Genomic DNA, 21,673 nt, shown 5'->3' with positions numbered 1-21,673 from the left:
AAAAAATCACTAACAGAATAAATTGATAACAAAAGACGTGATGTTGTATGAACAAAAATTGTTTATGTGCTGTAATTTTGTCAATGGTTTCATTTATTTAATTTCTAGTTTACATAGCTTAACATAACCTCAGATTAATTTTTAAGGTAATGAAAAAGGAAAGTACTGGTGTATTGATGTTAAATTAAGAAAGCTTGTGGATCCATTATTGCAGTCAAATCATTTAGAGGAAATTTTCATGTTTGATTTGTCAAGATTAAGTCACATAGATCCTGTTTTCTACCGTATGAAAATGGACATATCATATGCAATATCCATAAATGTAAGTGTGTCACAAATATTGGTGACAAACTTGCATTTATGGATATTGCATAGGATGTCATCTTATATAACATTTCTTCATGCCTGGCCTGGTTATTTGCTCTCTCTCTCTCGTTTAGAAATGACGAAAGAAACTTTTACAACCGGTGGAATGATTATGGATTAATTGAATCTTTGATTTAAAATGCTCGAAACAGTAGTCTAATACAATTTGAATAAAAGCAAATAATAGCGGATTTAATGGAACATAATTATAAAATTTACTCATAGAATCTCCATGTAATGAACCCCGATATGTCCATGGTACAGAAATTTCATAGTACAGCGAGTCGTTAAAACGAAAAACAAATAATGCTATTAACAAGCAAATCACTTGCCAAATAGCGATTTTTGTTATATTCAGATTTCTTTATATACCGACACCACAATATTGTACGAGTATTTGAAGTACTTTTTGATGAATTATAAACGGACATTTAAAAAATGACAACTATACTCTTAAACTATTCCTTATAATTCATTGAGTAAATTTTCTTCATATAAAAAATCAAATATAAATTTCGACATGTAGAGTATGGCATTTTTTTCATAAATTAGATCAAATTTTTTAGATAATTATAATAAGACAAGCTTAACACTTATGTGTGTACAAGCCATTAATTTCTTTTTATATCTTGAAGCATTTAAACAATTTGGACAATATGTGGCATTTTCTCTTTATTTTCAAATAATTTTTAATTTACAGATTATCACATATGGCATATCGTTGTAGGATCTTAAATTACATGGTTCGGACTTGTTACAATATTCATATACATTGTTATTACTGAAGTGATATTTTAACTGGAATGCCATAATATGAAAATTATGGTTAAATTTTCTCGTTTTCTTTTTTTCTTTATTTTATTTTTTTTTTTTCATTTTTCTTTGATTTATAAGCTATTTATGTTCACTTCATAAAATTTAAAATGAACTTGATTTATATTTTCCATTCGAATGAAATGTGGCTGCAAGTGATGTGAAAAACATCCTAGCCAGCCACATTATTATTAATCAAGATGTGTTTGTAGAATATGTAAAGGTGCGATTTATGTCTATTGAATTATAAAAATTTAAATGTAATGTAAATTAACAGTTATACGTATATTAGTTAATAATCATGTTTTGTTACACTTTCCAGTTAACTTATATTTCATAATAATATAATAATGATAATAACAGTAATATAATAAAATAATTTTGTTTTATTATCTATTAAATATAAGTAATAAACACACACATATATATAATATAGACATATGTACTAACACTCTTGTAAGATGATAGGATTATTTGTAATTAAGTCGTAATTTTTTTTAGTAGTGAATGAGTGTAATTGCGTGGATTATCAGAGTGTATTCATGTGCATTGTATTTAGATTAATTATTACTTGTTTGAAAATAATTAAATAAAAAAAAAATTATTAAATTTCTTTAATTTAACTTTAATATGGTCAATAATTAAAAACAAAACGATTCGACGTTTAAATACATATCAAAACAGTTCCATTTAAGTGTATATAACAATTCTAACGTTCTTCATACTCCCAACCACATATACGTATAAGCTATATTTGAATAAACTTCGATTTAAGTATTTTAAAAGTCCAATTTTAAAATTTTAGTATGTTTTACATTCGGCTTTTTATATTCAGGTGTTTGGTATCCGAACTAAAAATATATAATAATGATGACAATGCAAAATTTTTGAAAGAAGCGTGCCTTTTACCGCCTCAATAGCAGTAACAAAATAGTTGAGAATTAAGAAAACCTGTTCTAATAGTTGTACGACATGCTAGTCACCCAACTAATGTTATAATGTGTGCCAGGGGTGTAGAAGGAAAAAAAATCCAGTAGATGGCTTTATGTTTTCATATAAAATAAGCACCACTCCATTGGTAAACTGAACTCGCAAGTACCTGATAGTATTTTGGAGTGTTACAAAGCCCATAAAAGGAACCGAAGTATTGTAGCATTTAGTAAGTGTTATTAAACTCATTTAATTCAACCATAACATATTATGTTATGGGTTAAAGACCCAGTTTCTGACAATAAGCACGTAGATAACAGTAACGAATTGATGAACCATAAATTTCGTGATTATTTAAGTGATGTTTGTAGGAGTTTTCATTTAATATTATCTTGTTTACATATAATGTAAAAAAAAGTTCACTTCGCATTTGACTGTGGCGCCTCTGTACTATTATATACATAATGCCATTTTGTACGCTATAAGTTTATTTTATCGAATTGAGAGCCAAGTGAGTTAGGTAAAACCGCTATACATGTTTCTAATAAAATTTTTTGAATTTCTCAATGTTGTAAATTGTTTGTTTACTATTATACTATTACTAGCAATTTAATAGTTCGTATTTTCATTTCGTTATTTCTCGTGTTTCCGCTCTCCACAGAGCTTAATTATCTAGATACCCTATAACAGGAAACATGTTCCTCATCAAACTCAATATTCAAAAATAATTTTCTATTTAATTGTTCAATCTATCTGAAAACTTGTAGTGCATTTTGACACCCATTCCAATTACTTGTAAGCAAAGCATGTACTCAATTTGTGTACCTAGTCTACATACAAAATCTAACAACTTTAATGGAAAAAAAAAATTCATGAATAAATTTCACTTTATTGTTCTTGTCTGGTTTTAATTTTTTTTTTTTTTTACTACCTGTACCTACCACTTTTTCTTTAATCCAATCATTGTTGTCACAACTTTTTGTTTAGTAATATGAAAAACATGTAAATTCCATTTGCATCCTTTTCAGTCGACATTTTATTCGTCTGTTATTTTCATGAGTGAAGTTTTCCTTAAATTTTTCATATTAAATCAACAACAATAAAAAAAAAAAATAAAAAGGATATTAAAATTTTTAAATTCATAAATTTTTTATGAGCTATTATCCTTCTTTTATATACCTATACACACATATAAGACTGTATGTATGTATAGACTTTGGCTTGTATACCAAAAAGGGAATTATTTTATTTTAATTTTGTTATTTTACTGTTTTGCCTGCCTGCATTATAATAATATGTTCGAGACATTTTTAGATTGTGTGAGAGTATATAATCATTTATTATTAAAATAACTTTCACTTTAGACCAATGACCTTAATCCTATTTGAACTATCATCGTATTTATGCTCTTTTAACTCAACAGGGGGCTCATTTAATTTATTATTATTTTATTGTTATGATTTTTCTATATATTATTATTTCGATCCTTTTATTGTTCTCTATAATCATATGTTTTATATGTCTATTGTAACCAGGTGTGGTATTGAAATACTTGCAATATTTATATCCGATATTTTTAATAATCACGTATATTGAGAATAGTATGGTAAATTTTTTATAACATTTTATATGTTGATTGGGTAATTCATTTTATATTTTACACAAACTGGATCTCATGGTATACTATAAAAGTTTATTTTTAGATTAATAGTTCCAAAATGGAATATAAATTTATTGGTCTGAATCTTAAATTTTTTTAAGAGATTTTAATATTGCATATAAAGAATAGATCAATGAAAATTTGAAATGTAATTTTTTTTTAAAATAATTCAATCTTACTTAATTTTTATTCTTGACTTTTGAAGAATTTTTAAAACAATTGTTTTTGAATTAGCGTATTCTTGTAAAAAATTTTCGATGGTAAAATTGTGTCCGGGCAGAGGGTAATTTTAGTAGAACAATTGCGTGCCATTACGAATTTTTTAAGTTTCTTAGTCAATAAAAATAACTACGCTGATATGAAAGTTTAATTAGACTATAAGTATTTTGAAGGTTATTTGCTCTCTAGGAAACTTTTTAAAAAATTAAAAAGTTTTTGGTCTGATGAACAAGTCTACTTAGTTCTTCTTTTTTTTAAATCACTCAAAATGAAAAGCAGTAAATTGAAAATGATTTCAAATTCAGTTCTTTAGTTCACCTTGTTGTTAATTGCAACATTTAATATACACTTGTATGGAAAATGCCGAATTTGTAAATTGGGTGTCAACTTTTGGATTTAAAATGAGCAGAAGTTGAATTTAAGAATATAGACTTAATTTTATACTGCAACATATCGAACACAGTGCAATAGTACAAATGAATACAGATTTTTGTTTTAGCAGGCGAGACTCCGTACTTTTCCAGTTCTCAAATATTTTTGCCTATATACCAACTTTAATTTTACAAAAAACTTACTTGAGTCAAAATTATTTTATAATATTTCTTAATTATAATTTATTAGAATAACAAACTTTAAGCAAACTATTTTAAAAAAAATATTACTGATACACCATAAATTTTATTTGAAATTTGTCGCATGACACAATATTATTATTACAGAGAGAATTTTTAATTCCACTCTCTTTCAAATGAGATGTTAATGCAGGAGAACTTTTTTACATTTACAAAAAATAGAATCTCATTGTAGTAAACATTTCTGTATTTTATAAATTTTATTTTACATTAGATTATAACTGAATTACTGAACCCTTATGATGGTGGTATTAGTGTAACAAAATACAGTTATAATCTTTGAATCAACAAAACATAACAATGGTGTAGTGTGATGGCATTAGCAAAATCTCAATTTGATACCATCAACAAAAAAAAAAAATTAAAAATATTCATTGTTGCTTTTCGTTTCATTTCCATCTTGTTTCACTTTAAGCTCTTGTAACTTTGTAAATAATATTAAATTTTGTTAAAGAATTAAAAATTTACGGCAAAGGCAGGCAAATTTTTTTTATCATTTTTGGAACGATAGAACTTTTCGATTCATGTATGAAAAATCATAAGAGTTGAGTGAGAATGCAATAAAGAATTGACAAAAACGAATATTATGCTTTTTTTTTATTTACACTTTAAGTGATATTATTCGCGCAATAACAAAGGTAAATACAAATAATTACACGGAAATTTTATCTGATTAGATATCGTGTGTATATTTATTTATTTTGAATACATTAGAGTGTGTAATGGATGGCATTGAGTAAGCAAAGCAACAAAGTTGAATTTTAATATAGAAAGGGGGAAAAAACAATTTTTTTTTTTCAAATAAAATTCTATTTATGTAGCGTTTTAAGTGATAATTATTTTACGTTCATAAAACTTTGAAAAAAATTGATTAGATTTTTTCATTTTATTTATAGATAAGAATCGCAACATTAATTAATTATATTGAATCAATAATACTGAAGAATAATGCACCCCCGATGATGGCAATAATATTCTTTTTATGAGGTAAAAAAATAAAAAAAAAGAATTATCTAAGTGTTGCAGGTATCTTTTGACGTTAACTCCCACAAGATAACGTAATGTTAATTGCTTTGCAACTAAAAAATAAAAATATGAATTAAAATTTATTGAATTTACGTACCTAATTTGTAAAAAACTATTAGGAATTTATATTCAAACATTATTTTTAATGATGCTTTGGGGCTTTGTCAGCATTTTAACTTGTTTAAACGTTAATGAAATATAATAGTATACGGGAAATTTTATTTTCAAATGTTTAAATTTGTTGTAGTAAGCAAAAATAATAATGTTCTTAATTTTTAGGAGTATCAGAAACTTTGATCATCAAGATAAAGGAGTCTTTCAGGTGTTACTCGTATTGGAGTAATTACGAGTAGTTGATGCTCATAAGATATGGCAATGTATCAATGCATTGTCCAGTTGTTTGAAAAAAGTGATAAGTGCAGCAGTAAACCTAATAATATTTCTAATGTTTTAACCAACTAATGAAAGTAGCGGAAATTATTATGATAAAAAATCAGGTAAACCCTCAAATGAGGCAAAGCCATACAGCTATATCACCACCATCTCTGACACCAATGATGTTAAAACTAAAAATTTAATTCAATTGAACGAAGCGCGCAATAATTGATCAATTGCACTAAAACACCAATATTATAAAAGAGGCGTGAAAAGAAAATCAAATATGTTCGACAATATTTCTGAACATGGCCCAGGCGTTTGATCAAGTTTGATACGGAGGTCTGTCAGATAAAATTAAGAGATTGATATCTTTACAATACCAGGAGATCGACCTAATGTTGAAGAACCTACACAAATATTACAACAAGCAAATAATGATATAAGCAAATGGACAATTGAATGGAGATAAAGCTAAATCAAAATAAATCTGTATATGTAAATTTTACAAACTAAAATTTAGCAAAATATCCCGGAATGATTTTGGATGTCAAGATAGAATCCCTGAGGTAAGTGAAGAAATAAGAATTGTGTCATGAAACATAGAGCATATGAAAACTGCAGTGGGAGCAGTTTGTGTGTATTGAGGCCACTCGGCTTTAGAATTCGTATCCAAGTTTCAAGCTTTCAAATTAATTTTTCAGTATTAATTCACTAAGTAGCACATCATTACGCAAAATCTAGGTCTACAATTTCGTCTTCAAATCAACTATTAATTGCTTATATTAAATATTAAGAATTATTACTAGAATTGCAGGTTTTATTTGAAACAATTTTATACACAGATTTTCCATTGATTTGAGAAAATTTTTACAACTAAATTGTCAAAATGCACCAGGAAATTACCAATAATTTTGAATTTGAAAATTCATATATTTGTAACAAATGTGAAAGCAAAATTAGTGTTTAAAAACACATAGGCTCCATAATATCCGTAAAATTATTTTATCGATAGAAATTAATTTTTGCAATTTTATACAGCGTGCATTGCAAAATGGTAACATAAATTGCATACAAAACATATTTTTTTCTTTATTTTCAATTTCAATTTATCAATATAAAGATAATTTTTTAGATTTTCAATGGAATTTTTCTGGTGATAAAAGCAAAAATTGAATAAATAAATGCATTTTTTCATTATATACATTTTGTTGTTTTGATAGTAAATTTAATTTGCAAGTAAGAAAAATTTTACTGCTTTCATTATAAAATAATAAATTTTAATGGTACTGTTTCAATAAGTTAATAAATTAGAAAATATTGTAATTGGGTAGCAGCAGCAGTAGCGCACCACATAGTCATATGATAGGTAAATGAATTTATCAAGATATAAAATGAGCGTGCATTTACACAAAATGTTATAAAATGCAATTATATGGAACTGGTGTAACGTGTCAAGAATTTGTTATTATTATAGTTATTATCAATTGGAATTTTAACAATGAATTTGAAATCAAATTTAAATAGAAATGTGCGAAAATATTCATTTATTTTGATGTAGGAAAAGAAAAAATTATTTTATTTTACTATTATTTAGTAAATTATGTAGTGAAATTTTATTTTATGTATTGTACACGCATAATACATAATATGTACTATGTAGATGCAAGTATATAATAATGTCTGTATGATTATCAAAAGTAATTATGAAAGGGCTTTTGAAATAGGGTATTAAACTGAAATATGGCTTTTTCTTTGGGAGGTCTCTTGTACTAAAGCGATAATATTATCTTTATTTAGAGATTCAAAAAATCCGATTTACTCTTTTAATGATGTTATTTAATATGCCCTTTATGTTTCTTTAAAAGTACGTTAATTAGAAATATTTACTGAACAGATTTTGAATATTAAAAACCTTTCAGGTATATATGCAGATCTTTTGCAATAATCAGAATCAATATTTCGGAAATATGCTTTTAAGCTTTTAAAGATTAAGATTGTAACAATAGGATTTTACTTTTTCAGAAAATTGACACTCAAGTAAAATAGTTTAATAGTTTTTATAGTTTAATAGTTTTTTTAAGTTTTGAGAGCTATAATAGTCGAGTGTCAATACTTTCTCCCTGTTGTGATCGCTGTATAAGCACACAATTCTTTTCACATATTTAAAGTATTTCATCAAACTAATTTTATCATTTTAAGAATTCAAATTTTAAAATGATAAATTCTTACCAAATACGAATAAATTATGTTAATTTTAGGATGATAAGAATAGTACAATAGCCATCATTATCAGAATAATTTAAAATTTATAGATAGTGATATTTCTCAAAATGTCAAATTTGTTAATACGATTCCGATAGCTGATCAGACAAAATTCACAAAATTTAAACATTACTAAAAAATGATGTTGTTAACCTAATCCACTTACAATAATATTTTAGCTAATAACCTTTAATAACCTTTATATCAGTTCAATCCAATAATATATTCAATATCTGAGCAGAATTTACAATCATTTAAAGGTGAGACCCTCTTTATAATTAATTTATTCATTAAATATTTTTGCCATTTTGATTTATTAATCAAAAATTTTCAAAAATTCTCATAATTTTTTTTTAAATATTAGCATATATAAGAAAATTATGCTCCAAAACTTTGAAATTCATAAATTTAATATTAATTTTCTCTATCAAAAAACAGAAGAAAACAATTTGGAAGAAATTTGGAAAGTTATAAAGCTATTTAACTTATATTCGCAAGAAAAAGCGATACCAGAGCTTAGAATTGATTTTGAAATTATGCAAAATAAATTTAATAAATCTTCAAGAAATAAAATATAAAAATCGGTTTATTTATTTTCGAATAATTATGGAAAGAATTCTTATCAATAAATTCTATGAATTATTCAAATTTAAAAATAATCACATTAAAATTATTCAATATAATTTAACTCAATGAAATTTCATTCTACAAAGTAATATGTAATTAAATCTTAATTTTATTTATAGAAGCTACGAATCATTATTATTTAAAGTGGTGATGATCAAGAGACAAGACGATTCAATTCGATGATAACTAAAATACCCTGATGTCCGAACGATAAACATCAATTTCTTTTATTGATTGATTATGTAAATTGCATTAAAAACCAGAATTATTAATATTCAAAAAACGCTAAGTTAAATTATAAGAAAAAGTAAAAAATATTATTGCTAGTCTGGTGTTTATCCTGTCTTAATGTTAAATCTGGTTTGATTTCTTATTCATGCTGGATCATAAATGTTTTTTTTTTTGTTTTACTTAATTGTATTGCAGCATTTTGTTTTTATTTTATAATATCATTTACATGAACATGAATCGAATTTTATATGAAATTGAAAAAAGTTTTAGGCTAAAATTTACAGAAAAAGTTATTTTAGAGATGCTTAAATAGAATTATTTGTTGAAGTTACTGAAGATTAATTTGAAACACGTAATTTAAGTTTACATACTTATTCTCACATGATTTTAATACATTCTTATTGGATAGTTTACAGGTACACACAAATTCCTATTTAAAAATTTTGTTCAGATCCATTTAGTTTATTCAAATGGTTTGTCTACTAATATGATCCGGTCGGTTGAAAAGGCTAAACAGCATGGAACTAAATGAGAACATTTTTCAATTTAAATTACTTTAAGCTAGTTCAGTAGATTGTTGTTGAATTACTCATCCTAGGAAGGAAATACATTTTTCTAAACGTGATAATTTTAATTTATGCAAAATTTTCTACCATGATATTTTACAAATGATAAAGAGATAAGATTAAAAAGAGTTATGAATAAATTTTGGCGCAAAACAAGATTTTTTAAACATCACACCTTTTGTTTACATTTTTCTAAATAAAAATAATTTCTTTAAGTAAGATGAATCTTAATTACTAACTAATTGGCAATTATATTTAAGTTGAATTAAAATTTCCAGAAACCAATTAAAAACTAAAATATTTAACTCCTTTTTATTTACAACATTCATAAATTAAAATATTTGCACAAGCAATTAAACAACATATTTATAAATAAAATTTATGATGAGTTTAATAAATCACAATTCCTACTTTTTACCAACCGCTATTCATACAATAAAGGGGAGTTACGTGATAGTACCGATTTTCCTTATTTCTTCTTCATAGTAAGGAAGCTTAAATAAGCTATTTTTAGAGAGATGTGTGGTCTATCTGTCAGTTTATCTGTCTGTTTGTCTGTCTGCCTATTAGTCTGTTTGTACGGATCAGTATCTCAAGTTTGGCTATACCGATTTCTACGAAAGTTTATATCTGAAATTAATCTGAGGATGAGATCAAATTGGTTTGATCAAATTTTGAGATTTTTCAGGTCTCTGGAACATGATCTTTACTATGGACTGTATTTATATTTTTGCTCAGAAAAATAATCAACCACATTCATGATGTGTTGTCCATATCCCACTACAGATTTTTTTGGTTTCATTTTAATTTTTAATTAATTTTAATTTTTTTACTTAAATTGCGGTGATTCAAACACGTTCAATAAACTTTTTGTTTTTTTTTTTTTTAAATTCCCATTTATAACAAATATAAAAATAAGAGTTACTACACTTCTGACCTTTTTATTTGTAAAATTCATTAAAATGCCCTCAATAAAGATTCATTCACTCGTTCAATTTACTTATTTCCTCTCAATTTTTCTGTTTTTTATAATATTAAGTGTATTGCTATAAAATAAAATTGAAACAACAAAAAGTATTCATAAAATAATTTCAACTCTTTCTCAATAACAATTCCGGGACTGAATCATATTATTTTATGCAATAAATAAATAAAAAAATTTAAAATATTTAAAAAAAAATCACTCATTTGAAATAGTACTGACCTATGACTTCGAATTTTTTAAACGCTCGACTAAGAGAATACGAAATGAATCATTGTGTAGTTTGAGTAGGATAGTGATTTTTTAGAAGTATTTACTTATAAAAGTATACCTTTCGTTTCTTCTTCTTTTCTAAGCATATTATCATGTGTGTGAGAATATGTCCATTTAATGTAGGTGACAAAAATTAAATCATCGATTTCCGGTTCGTAATATAATCAAATAGAATGTGATTGCATAATAATTGAGAACATTTACTGGAAAAAAATACAAAGGGAAAGAACTAACTAACATTTATTTTAGTAGCTAATTGAGATTTTAAATATTTTAATTTTATTTGATAAAATTAATTTTATTTTAAAGAAATATTTAAAAAAAATCTACTTTTAGGTGAGGCATGTGTAAACTGTAAAAGACTACGGGCTGGATTAAAACCCTGGACTGAAATAAAAAAATCAAAGTACTTCATGGTAAATGCATGTCAGATGAGCAGCAGTAAATCAATATACCAATCAATCGCCCTGATATTGAAATTTATTGGAATATATTTGAGAAATGCTAATATAGGGCAATGTGAATTTTCAAACAAGGATTTTGTCTTAGGGACGTTTTTGTAATGTTTTACTGGCCACCTATAGTATATTCTGTACCAGTTTAAATCAATTTCAAATCACCTTGCCTTCTTAAATTAAAAAGGTCAGTTAAAATTTTTGCAAGACACAACTTTTCGAAATATTTGAATAATTATACGTAATAATCTAAATAAATAATATTAAATGTGTATAATTATAATCTTTTCTATAATCTGAATTTAAAACCAAGTTCAATAATGCAATAATAACTTGCTTTATTTTATCAATGGGAATGTTAATTCTTAAAACGAATTATTCAGGTTTTTTTTTATTTTTAATTTAATGACTTCCTTTGAACTTCACTTAGTTCATGGCTTATTTACTATTGTGCATTATCTTCTGCTTTAACTTTCAACAATTTCAAAGTATATAAAATTCCTGTGTGCCGAAAATAAATTATGCACATTCAATGATTTCTTTATTTACTATTTTTCTCATGTATTCGTACTAAAAATTAACATAATTATTATTAAAATAGTATGTAAAATACTACTAAAAGGTTTCTTATTTTTTTTTGTAATTTTAGAAATTAATTCTGAACACAAACAAATTTTAAATTCAAAATGAAAGAATGTTTACATTCATTGACAACTCATTAAATCAACCTTTCAACCCCAAATTCTTTACCATTTTATTGTTATCATTGGGTTTTCTCATATTTGATATTCTCCTTTTAAATTCCATTCCATTAAATTTCTAATACAAACAAAATTTTATGACATTTTATGACAATAAATGTATGTACTTGCAACAATACAGTATTTTTTAATTGTAAATGTATAATTGTACTTGCTTTTTGATTTGGTGATGAATATCACATTCAATAATGGTGCTAGACTAGCTATTCTAGTTCTCTACTAACGCAATACAAAAATAGTGTTAAATATTTTAATTGAATCATTTATTTTTAGGGGATTTAAAGGATATTTCATTCACATTGACACTGAATCAGCGAAACTTTAGGATAGCAAACCAAAGCAACTTTGTTTACTTGAATTAAACTTAAATATAAATTTAAATTTACACTGTAAAAGGAGAATTTACTTTAAAGAAACATGAAGTGATTGCTTGTTTGAATCAAACATGGTAGTACCTACAGTGGTTTGGTATGAACTTTTGGAATTTTAAAATTGGACTGTGCTATTAATAATGGCGGGATTCTGTTGCTTAGGTGAGTTGATGAATTTTTTTATAAAATATTAAAGTAGGACTTGTAATCTAACCTTTTTTATATTCTGATGTGTAATACTTCAACCGCTGAGGGATCTTTGTTCAAATTATTTACCGTGTGATTCTAATAATTTATAGTGTTTTTCTATCGTATTTCAGTATTATTTTCACAATATTCACTGGCATTACAGTTACCACATGCAGTCACACATTTTCTCGAAATAAGTATAGAAGAGTGTCCTTATATCTTCTCCATACTGCAAAAATAACATGTGTATTTTCAATATCCAACATTACTTTAAAACTCATATACATCAGCAGTTTCTATTCAAAAAATTTTTATATATACTTGGATAGATTTTTACTATAAAAATTAAGACATTACAATATCACAGATTAAAAACGTGCTCTTTGATATCATTAGTGCACAATTCTCATTTATACACAAGTAATTTAATCTCCAATTAAGAGTGGATTCCTTTACAAAACCGTAAAATTTAAGACATTAAACGCATCAAAATTTTATTTTGTAGCAAATGCAAACGAAAATTAAAACCAAACAGAAAATTTAATTTTTATGACTCTCTCAAAGTTATTATAGAATTAAAATCTAAGGAGTAAAATCACTTTTTTTTCTATTTTAATCTATTAAAGGGAATATAAACGCTAAAAACAGAAAAAAAATATTCTCAAGTGATTCTTTATTTTTTTGAAAAACACTTGGGTTTTAAGTGACTTTAATAATATTAAAGTAATAAAAATATTTGATTTACCCCATCTTATCTGTAGGTACTCTCTGGAATTTAGATTATTTTTTTCTTAAATTTTAATATTGTAGAGAAAAAAAATGCAGTGAATTAATTATAAATGTGTTGAGAATCTTATTACAGTAATTTACAATCTTTTGAGGAGAAAGAGGACTGTAAAGTGTAATTGAAATTTAAAAAACAAAAACAAGAAAATAAAGAAAATTACAACTTTGTAGCATTTTCGTGCACACAGTCTAATTAATTAACTAGATTCAAATTTAATTAGTCGGAGGGAAAATTGTGAATAATAAATTATTGTAGTAAAAATGCTGTAATAAGAAATCGTAATTATAATTTTATTAATTAAACCTTTGCCTATTACAGACTTCTCATTTTTCTTAATTCTCTTGAATTTTGAAAAAATTCAGTAGTCTTGTTAGGATTCTTTATTTTAATGGATTAGTTGCAATTTCATGGTTCCTTTTTGCGTAAAAATTGCATTCGTTTACTTTTTTTTAATATCGCAATTATAATGAAAATTTTGCTATAATATTTTATTTTCGCAAGGTTTTTGTCTGATTACACGGTTTGTTTTTAGCATTTTGTTTCTGTCAATGAACTTTTGAAAAATTAATATGAGTGTATATCATTATTCCTCGTATTTCAACTTTTGCATGTTGTTCCATACTGTCTTCAACAAATTTATTTTAAAGGGAGTATTTCTTCTCTTTAACGAGAGAAAAGTATTGAAATTTGTCGCTTTTCGTAAAAATACTGCTGCCGCTGTCGAAATACACATTGTATGTATTCATACAGGGTAGTAAAACTATTCTTAATGGAAAAAGGCTTAAGAAGATAGAAAATAATTCATTTTTAAAGTATAAAAAGTAGTCTAAAGCTCATATGAAATTGTTTAAATACTATGATAATTTAAATAGACGCAATTAAAGGTGTTACAAAATGAAGAAGTTGATTAACATCATCTAATGATAAGTTCGTATCGGTAAATGTTTGAAATGGAGAGTCGACAAGTTGTCATATTATGCGTACTTGCAAATGTTTTGCACATTGGCTTCAATATTAAAATGATCATAGGTCTGAATCTTATCTTATCCTATTGTGAAGATAGTAATGTAAAAAAAAACTCAAAACTTCTATGGCACAAAACTGCACATAACTATTCATTAAACATTAACCATATTTTACCATCCTCTTTTAAATAACTTTAATATTAAATTTAAACTACAAAAGAAAATGTAACCATAATTTAATGTTACACTTTTTTCATCCTTACATTAAATAAAATACAAAAGATGAAAAGAAAAGAAAATTGTTTTTCTTTGTTATTAACAATGTCAGAGCTTTAATGCCTTACTATTTATAGTCCTCTACTACTAGGACAATTTTCTATTTCAAACATGTCATCTATAATTTTGTTTTTATACTAAATTCAAATATTTACAGAAGAGAGTTAAAAAAAAAACTATAAATTGCTAGTTGGAGTACTTTTGATGCCCTGTTCTTTCAAAAATAATCGTTTTATTACAGACTATTTTTTTTTTGTAAATAAGTGAAATGCTAAGTTTTGAATATTAACTTTTCCACTTGTAAGTTTTTATCTTAAAAGTATTTATGCTTGTATGTAGGTTGTATAAACTTGTTAACCTTTCCCTACAAAAAGTTCACTTTTATGTGGTGGTCTCTTTCGTTTTTTCCTCTTTTATCGTAAGAAAAAACGAATAATTTTGTATGTTTGCTTGTTTTTTTTCATTATAACCTACTTAGAGATAAATAGGCAAGTAGTGTACATAAAGGACTTGAATGCATAATTCAGTATTTAGGTTTTGTATTCAAGAATAAGTGCATACATACACATTGAAAATATTAAAGGAAAAAAATAAATTCATCTACATCATATAACATACTATATGATGGAAGATTTTGGATTCATAAAAAGAACAGCCCATATTGAGGTTTAATAGCAATTACATTCGTGAAAATTTACTCATTTCAGTGTTAACATTATTTAGTTTTATCATAATTTAAAAATTAAATGCCTAATTATTATTGATGTGTGAGGAGATTAAATGATTTAAAGTAAAATTTTCTGAAAAGGATTTCTCAATTTACGGTCATTTATAAATAATTGCTTTTGAGTATAATTTTCTGATCTATGGTACTCGTAAATATGGTGTTTAAATTTTTGATTTCAGTGCATCATTTAAGGTGAAAATCAGATAAATTACGGAATGGAAAATATATTTATATTTTGTTAGTTAGGGTGCCTTGTTTCAATTTGAATAACCTTCATTTTGTCCTTCTGTTATTGCTTAAATAAAATGTTATTAATGTCATACTTAAATTAATTGAATTAACCTTAAAAATATGTTAATTATATTAAGAAAATGATGTGATGAGCTGGACTTTAAGTTTATTTCCCAATTTATGAATTCGAACTTGATCTCTTGCTAGTATGATATTTCTTTTCTTTACCTTTTCATAGGGCTAAGTATGGGAAACATGAATGTGTTAGGAGAATACTGAATACGTGGGAAACAAAGACAAATTTCATCTTTTACTGGGAAATAGATGAACAGCTCTTGTTCTCTTTGCAATCGTTTTCAATTTCAACTTAAATTGTTTTCATAAAAGCTAGTAAAGTTATTCGTACACAATACAACATGTATTATGTTGCGTTTTGTATGAATGTCATATTTATTCATAACACAACATGTTCCAATGCATGAATTAAATCTTTTGCATTTATATAACTTCATTCATATGCTTTTTGTAACTCTACAAATGTCATATAAATTACTTTTATGTTTATTACCTTTATCTATTCCCATTGGCAATTCATACTAGCTATTTTTTTATTTATTTCCCTCCTTCCTTGATTCTCCTCTTAAAATTTTCATTAAAATACTTTTTTGATATATACAAGATTTTACCCTACAACATAATGTTTGCATTCATTTACAAATTAAACAATTTTCAAATTTAATTTCTTGGAAACTTAAATTATAATATTTACTTTCTATTTTAAATTATTATGATTTTATGATCTACTCTTTATGTTTTTTTTTAACATACAAACAAATATTTGTGTACCTGTGACTCTATGTATTTAATTTTGTGAAAGATTAATAAAACTAAGAAAATATTTTTGTTGAAATTGCCCGTAAGGGATTCATTCATTCACCTTCTTAAATGTTACATGATAATGCTGCTATGTATAATTTTGTTATAATATATAGAAATTTTCATAATAACGTTGAAAATAAAATTCTTTTTTATTGCACGTTTTAAAGAAAATATTCAACAAATTGTTACGAGGATTATGAAATAAAATTAAGATATGTGACTTGTAATGCAAAAATTCACACAAGATAATTTATAAATTTTTTTATTTACATTTTAATTATTTGACTCTAATATAGATAGAAAATTTATATAGGAGTGAATATAATAATAATTAAAATAAATAACAATTTCTAAATTTCAATCCACTGCACGTAGGATTTGAATTAATTTACTTTTAATTTTATAGATTAATTATTTAGAAAACGATGTATCGCTGTTTTTCTAGGTGACGGCTTTCTTGAGTAACTTTTACGAAGCAGTATTAATAGCGAGGGCCTTGAGGTAGGCTTAATTTTCCCTTTAAAGGAAAAACTTTTTGCAGCACCAGGGGAAACTGTGTTGCGAGCTCTCATATTTTCCTACACAAATTTTGTAACTTAAACTAAACTCGCAAATACAACCTCACTCATGAATAATGATGAAATATGTGGAACGAAAATAAATCATAAAATGTGTGAAATTTAAAAAACAAATTATTGCTATAAAATCTTTTAATTTGACCGCTCTAAAGAAAAACAAACTTAAATTGAATATTTGCAAGTTAAAAAATTTTAATTTTCCTATTAAAAATTTTTCATTTTACATAATTTTCATTTTTAATTGGGTCAAATTTTTATTTAATAATGTCCTTTTGCAGAAAAAATAAAAAAAACATTACGCATAAAAAGAAAACAACTTTTCCTCTCGTACTACCCTTAAAATTATTCAAGCTGACACCATATCTTAAATATTTTTTTTTTAATAATAATTGCCCCTACATACCAAAGAATTTAAGAATCAAAATACGTGTCAAAAAATCATAATATTCCGACACTAAAAAGGGCTTTTAAAAAAAAAATTTCTTCATTTATGCTTTGACGTATAATTGAATTTTTTTTTACATATAAATTAAATTAAAGGATCCTTCATTTTATCTCATTATCAGCAAAGAAAGAAAATTCTAGGGACGATTTTTTGTTTTTTTTTATTCTTGTTCCCTTGCATATTCTAATGAAAAAATATCTCTGATATTATAATCGGATTTGAAATAAAGCGAAAAAGAAGATCAAAAATATTGTAACTTGTTCTACATTTTTCATGTCCTTCATCATTTTTTACTGAGAAACAATAATGTAAATTCATCTTAAAAAAAAAATAGTATAGGAATAAAATAAATTTCCTAAACGGTTCATTTTATAGCCTTCAAAATGAAAATAATAATCGTACTCACGCCTATAGCGGAGTATAACCTTCCCCTAATTTTTTTTATTAATATAGAATTTTATTACAATAAACTTACATATAATTTTTTTTTTTCTTTGTAGGCACTTTCCTTTGGAATTTAAAAGGATAACAATAATAGAAATAAAAAAAAATTTAAGCATTTATTTTGTACATAATACATTAGCTATATAAATTTTGTACAAATGGAAAATAGTTGAAGAGGACATTTTTCTATTACTACCGATTGGCCTTCACATTGTGTTTTCGTTAAAGTTTTGTAACAATATACAACACTATTAGCGAACTTAAAGATCTTAATGTATTTCCAGTTATATGATCTATGAAGAAGTTTTCATCAAAAATTTTCACTATAGTCGAAGCTGTGATACAAGAGGTGCGATGCAAATCGAGACTATTTTACTTTTAATTCTTGAATTTTTGGATTGTATTGATTTGTAATCTTTACAACATGGCAGTTTTCATGATTTAGTATAACTGAAATTCATAATCGCATATATCCTGGAGCATGTGAATTGCATAAACAATTTTAGTTCGTCCTTGATTATACAACCGAAATTTTTATTTGCTTGTCCCAGTAAGAAGACAACAGCTCATTCGTCCTGGTCTAGCTTATTTCGCAAATATGAAATCGAGACAGCGTTGCAGTATCTGCAGTATTGAAATTTCTCAAGAAAAATACATTGTTAAGGTCATAATACTTATGAAATTGAATAATTCATTTAGGCGAATCTAATATTTCAGCAACACATCCATCCCGTTTCAGAAAATATTCGGCCTACAATCCAGGAATTTCGCAGAAGCTTACTCAGTTCTATTACTACCAACAGTTTTAAAAAATTTAATTAAAATTTTAGATATTTTTACTGTATTTTTACTGCATTTCTGCTACCATAGTATGTACTTTGAAAGTAATTTAAATACTATGTCAAAGTGTGTGAAATACTTTACTTCTGTTAGTAACAGTACATTATACTTGTTGGATTGAATTAAAATTTTAATTGTTTGCGCCAAATATTAATAATTTTTCTATTTTTTAGGTTGTGATTTCTCTACATGTGAATGGTGAGTGAGCCACGGATACGAGCATGAAACATTTGGATGAATTCATGTTGGAAAAAAATTATGTTGTGATACAATTGAATATAAAGGATTCATAAACTTAAACAAACAATTCAGAACTAAAGTATGTACGTATCTATATTTGCATTTATATGTCATATGAGTGAAAATAATTCTAGAATATAAAAATTCTAAAATTTAAATTAAAACAATCCGTAAAAATTTAACCTAGAAATTATTTTCTCTTTTCCTCTTTTTCAATACTCAAAGTTGACTTTAAAGCTAAACAATGTTTTTTTAGTGTTAAAGTAGGTCTTTCAAAAATTAAATTTTTTATTTTGCCTACAATATAAATTAAATGGTGTAGAATCACATATAACTTTTCTATATGACTTTGTGATTCTTTCGGTTATCACACATGGTTATAAAAATTTTTTATGCAATTTTTTTCATATAAAACTTTTAGTTTGTCATTTTTTTTATTGTTATGCATTAAAAAAGAATTTCTCTTCTGCTATTGTTTACATTGTATTATGAGATTTAAATCAAAAAAAGGAACAAAAGGAAAACAAGGATTTTAATATCAAATGAAAACTGTTTTTAAAAATTTAAAATGTTTTCTGTGAAAAGATGGGTGGAAGTACGCTTTGCTGCACGTGACATTTTGTGTTTCTCGCTTTTTATAAAAAAATGAAAATAGAAAAAGAACAATAATTTGTTTTTAGTTCATTCTCATTTTTTAAAAATTTTGAGCTGTTTGGTGTTATTTTTCCAAAAGGTATGGCAAAATCTACGATGTTATTTTTGATTAAACTTAGGAAATCGTGCAGTACAGGCCGTTTCCCAAAATGGAAAAGATTGGCCGAACATGTCAGTCACATCATTCGTTTGATTTTATAAATGACAATCATCTGTAATTGAGCAATTTTCCCAATTTACATTTTAAAAATTATTAAAAGTTTCGTGTTGAAATTCAAGACTTACGTCTGTTGCACGCATTAGATATCCTGGAAAACGGCCATAATCGCCGTAGCGCGAAATATGTATATTGGAATGCTTCCTTATTCGTGCTCTTAGCTTTACACTTTTTAATCCTGTTGTCTAAGGCGGTGTAATGTTATTAATATGTACATGTATGTTACATTTGCACGTGTATATCTTACAGTTGAATGATCTACTTTTAACATTATGAGTAGTTATTTTGTGTGCCGCTTTATTACTGTGTATTTTTAAGTACATTATATTTAACAATTACATACATAATACATATATATATGCATAATTTTTCAGAAATATTTTTGGTCTTCCATATTTACTTTTAACTTAAAAAATATTACTTTGAGTCTTTTTATTGTTATACATATATTCTTTTATATTTTTTAATATAATGTATTATCCTGTAGGTCATAGCAACGGAAGGACTTACATAATTTTTGATATTCTGTAAACAATAATAAAATGTAGAAAAATTTTCATATAGAAAACTTTGTTTTGTTCTCTCTATATGGTAAACGATTTGTAATGTGTACATTGTTGTGTACATTGTAAAAGATACTAAGAATTTTTGCAATAAGAAACATCCTTATTAAAATAACTTAAAGCTATAAAGAAAAATAATAATAATAATATGATTTAAATTTTGATCTACATGGTAGAATTAAGAAAAGAAACTTTTTTGGATTTAAAAGACTTGTTTAAGGAATTTGTTGTTGGTTGGACATTTTATTGTAAATTTATTCTTTTTGTTTTTTTTGTTGGTTAACATTTCTTTTGTTGTTAAATTTAATTTGAAGATTAGAATTCCGAGACAGAATAATTTTTAATATATTGACGACGTATAAGTACTGTTGGTACTTTAAGTCAAAAAGTTTTCCATTGTATAAATTTTAGGTTCTTAGAAAAGGGAAAATAATTTTTGTTTTTATTTTGGTCTTTGGTGTGACCAGACCATAAATTCATTTTGCCTGTATATATTCCAACTCTATTGGGGTTTAAAATTTATTACTTAAAAAAATATTGCACAAATTTAAAAAGTTAAATAGAAATCAAAGAATAATCTTTAAAAATTCATTTGATTTTAATTGTTGTAAAATATATTAGAAAAAGACGAGCTCATTTAAGTTTTTTTGTCTTATATTTTGACGAAAAATAACAAAAATAGTCCAGTCCAATCTTACAGCCTGAGGTCTAAGCTAATTTAAACCATAAATTAATTTATTTTTTTTAAATAAAAAATCATCAAGTATGAGTAATTTGAAATTAAAATATTGATCTAGATTTAATTCGAAAAATATTAATCTAGATATAATTTCGAAATCTACATCTAATTACGTCTACTTAGCCAATTTACTTTGATAAACATCTGGTACGTTTACAGTTCCACTGTTCTATTTTCATTGTAGGTATTCAACTATTTTTATTGCTTCTTAACTTCAAATACCATGACTAACAGTTGAATTTATAGATTCTCTCCTCTTTCTCACTGTACGCCATCCAATATAGTAATATGTACTACAAATGAATTTACGGCATAGACGTAGGGTATGTATGATATTAAAGATTTCA

The 21,673-nt window shown here is 25.4% G+C and overlaps 1 protein-coding gene across 1 annotated transcript in view; it reads right to left on the bottom strand.

Moving 5' to 3' along the window:
- Window positions 1–4,981: 4,981 nt before the first annotated feature.
- LOC129613613 (DC-STAMP domain-containing protein 2) overlaps window positions 4,982–21,673 on the bottom strand; it is a 43,375-nt gene continuing 26,683 nt past the window's right edge. Inside the window, exon 16 of the mRNA XM_055527744.1 lies at window positions 4,982–5,044. Within this exon, the coding sequence (XP_055383719.1) occupies window positions 4,982–5,044 (63 nt within the window). The remainder of the gene's footprint in view (window positions 5,045–21,673) is intronic.

Source organism: Condylostylus longicornis, unplaced genomic scaffold (assembly GCF_029603195.1).
Source record: "Condylostylus longicornis isolate FDR11 unplaced genomic scaffold, ASM2960319v2 ptg000084l, whole genome shotgun sequence".
In the NCBI taxonomy this organism is placed as follows: domain Eukaryota; kingdom Metazoa; phylum Arthropoda; class Insecta; order Diptera; family Dolichopodidae; genus Condylostylus; species Condylostylus longicornis.
Note: the sequence above shows the minus strand (reverse complement) of the source record. Positions and strands in the feature narration are given on the sequence as shown.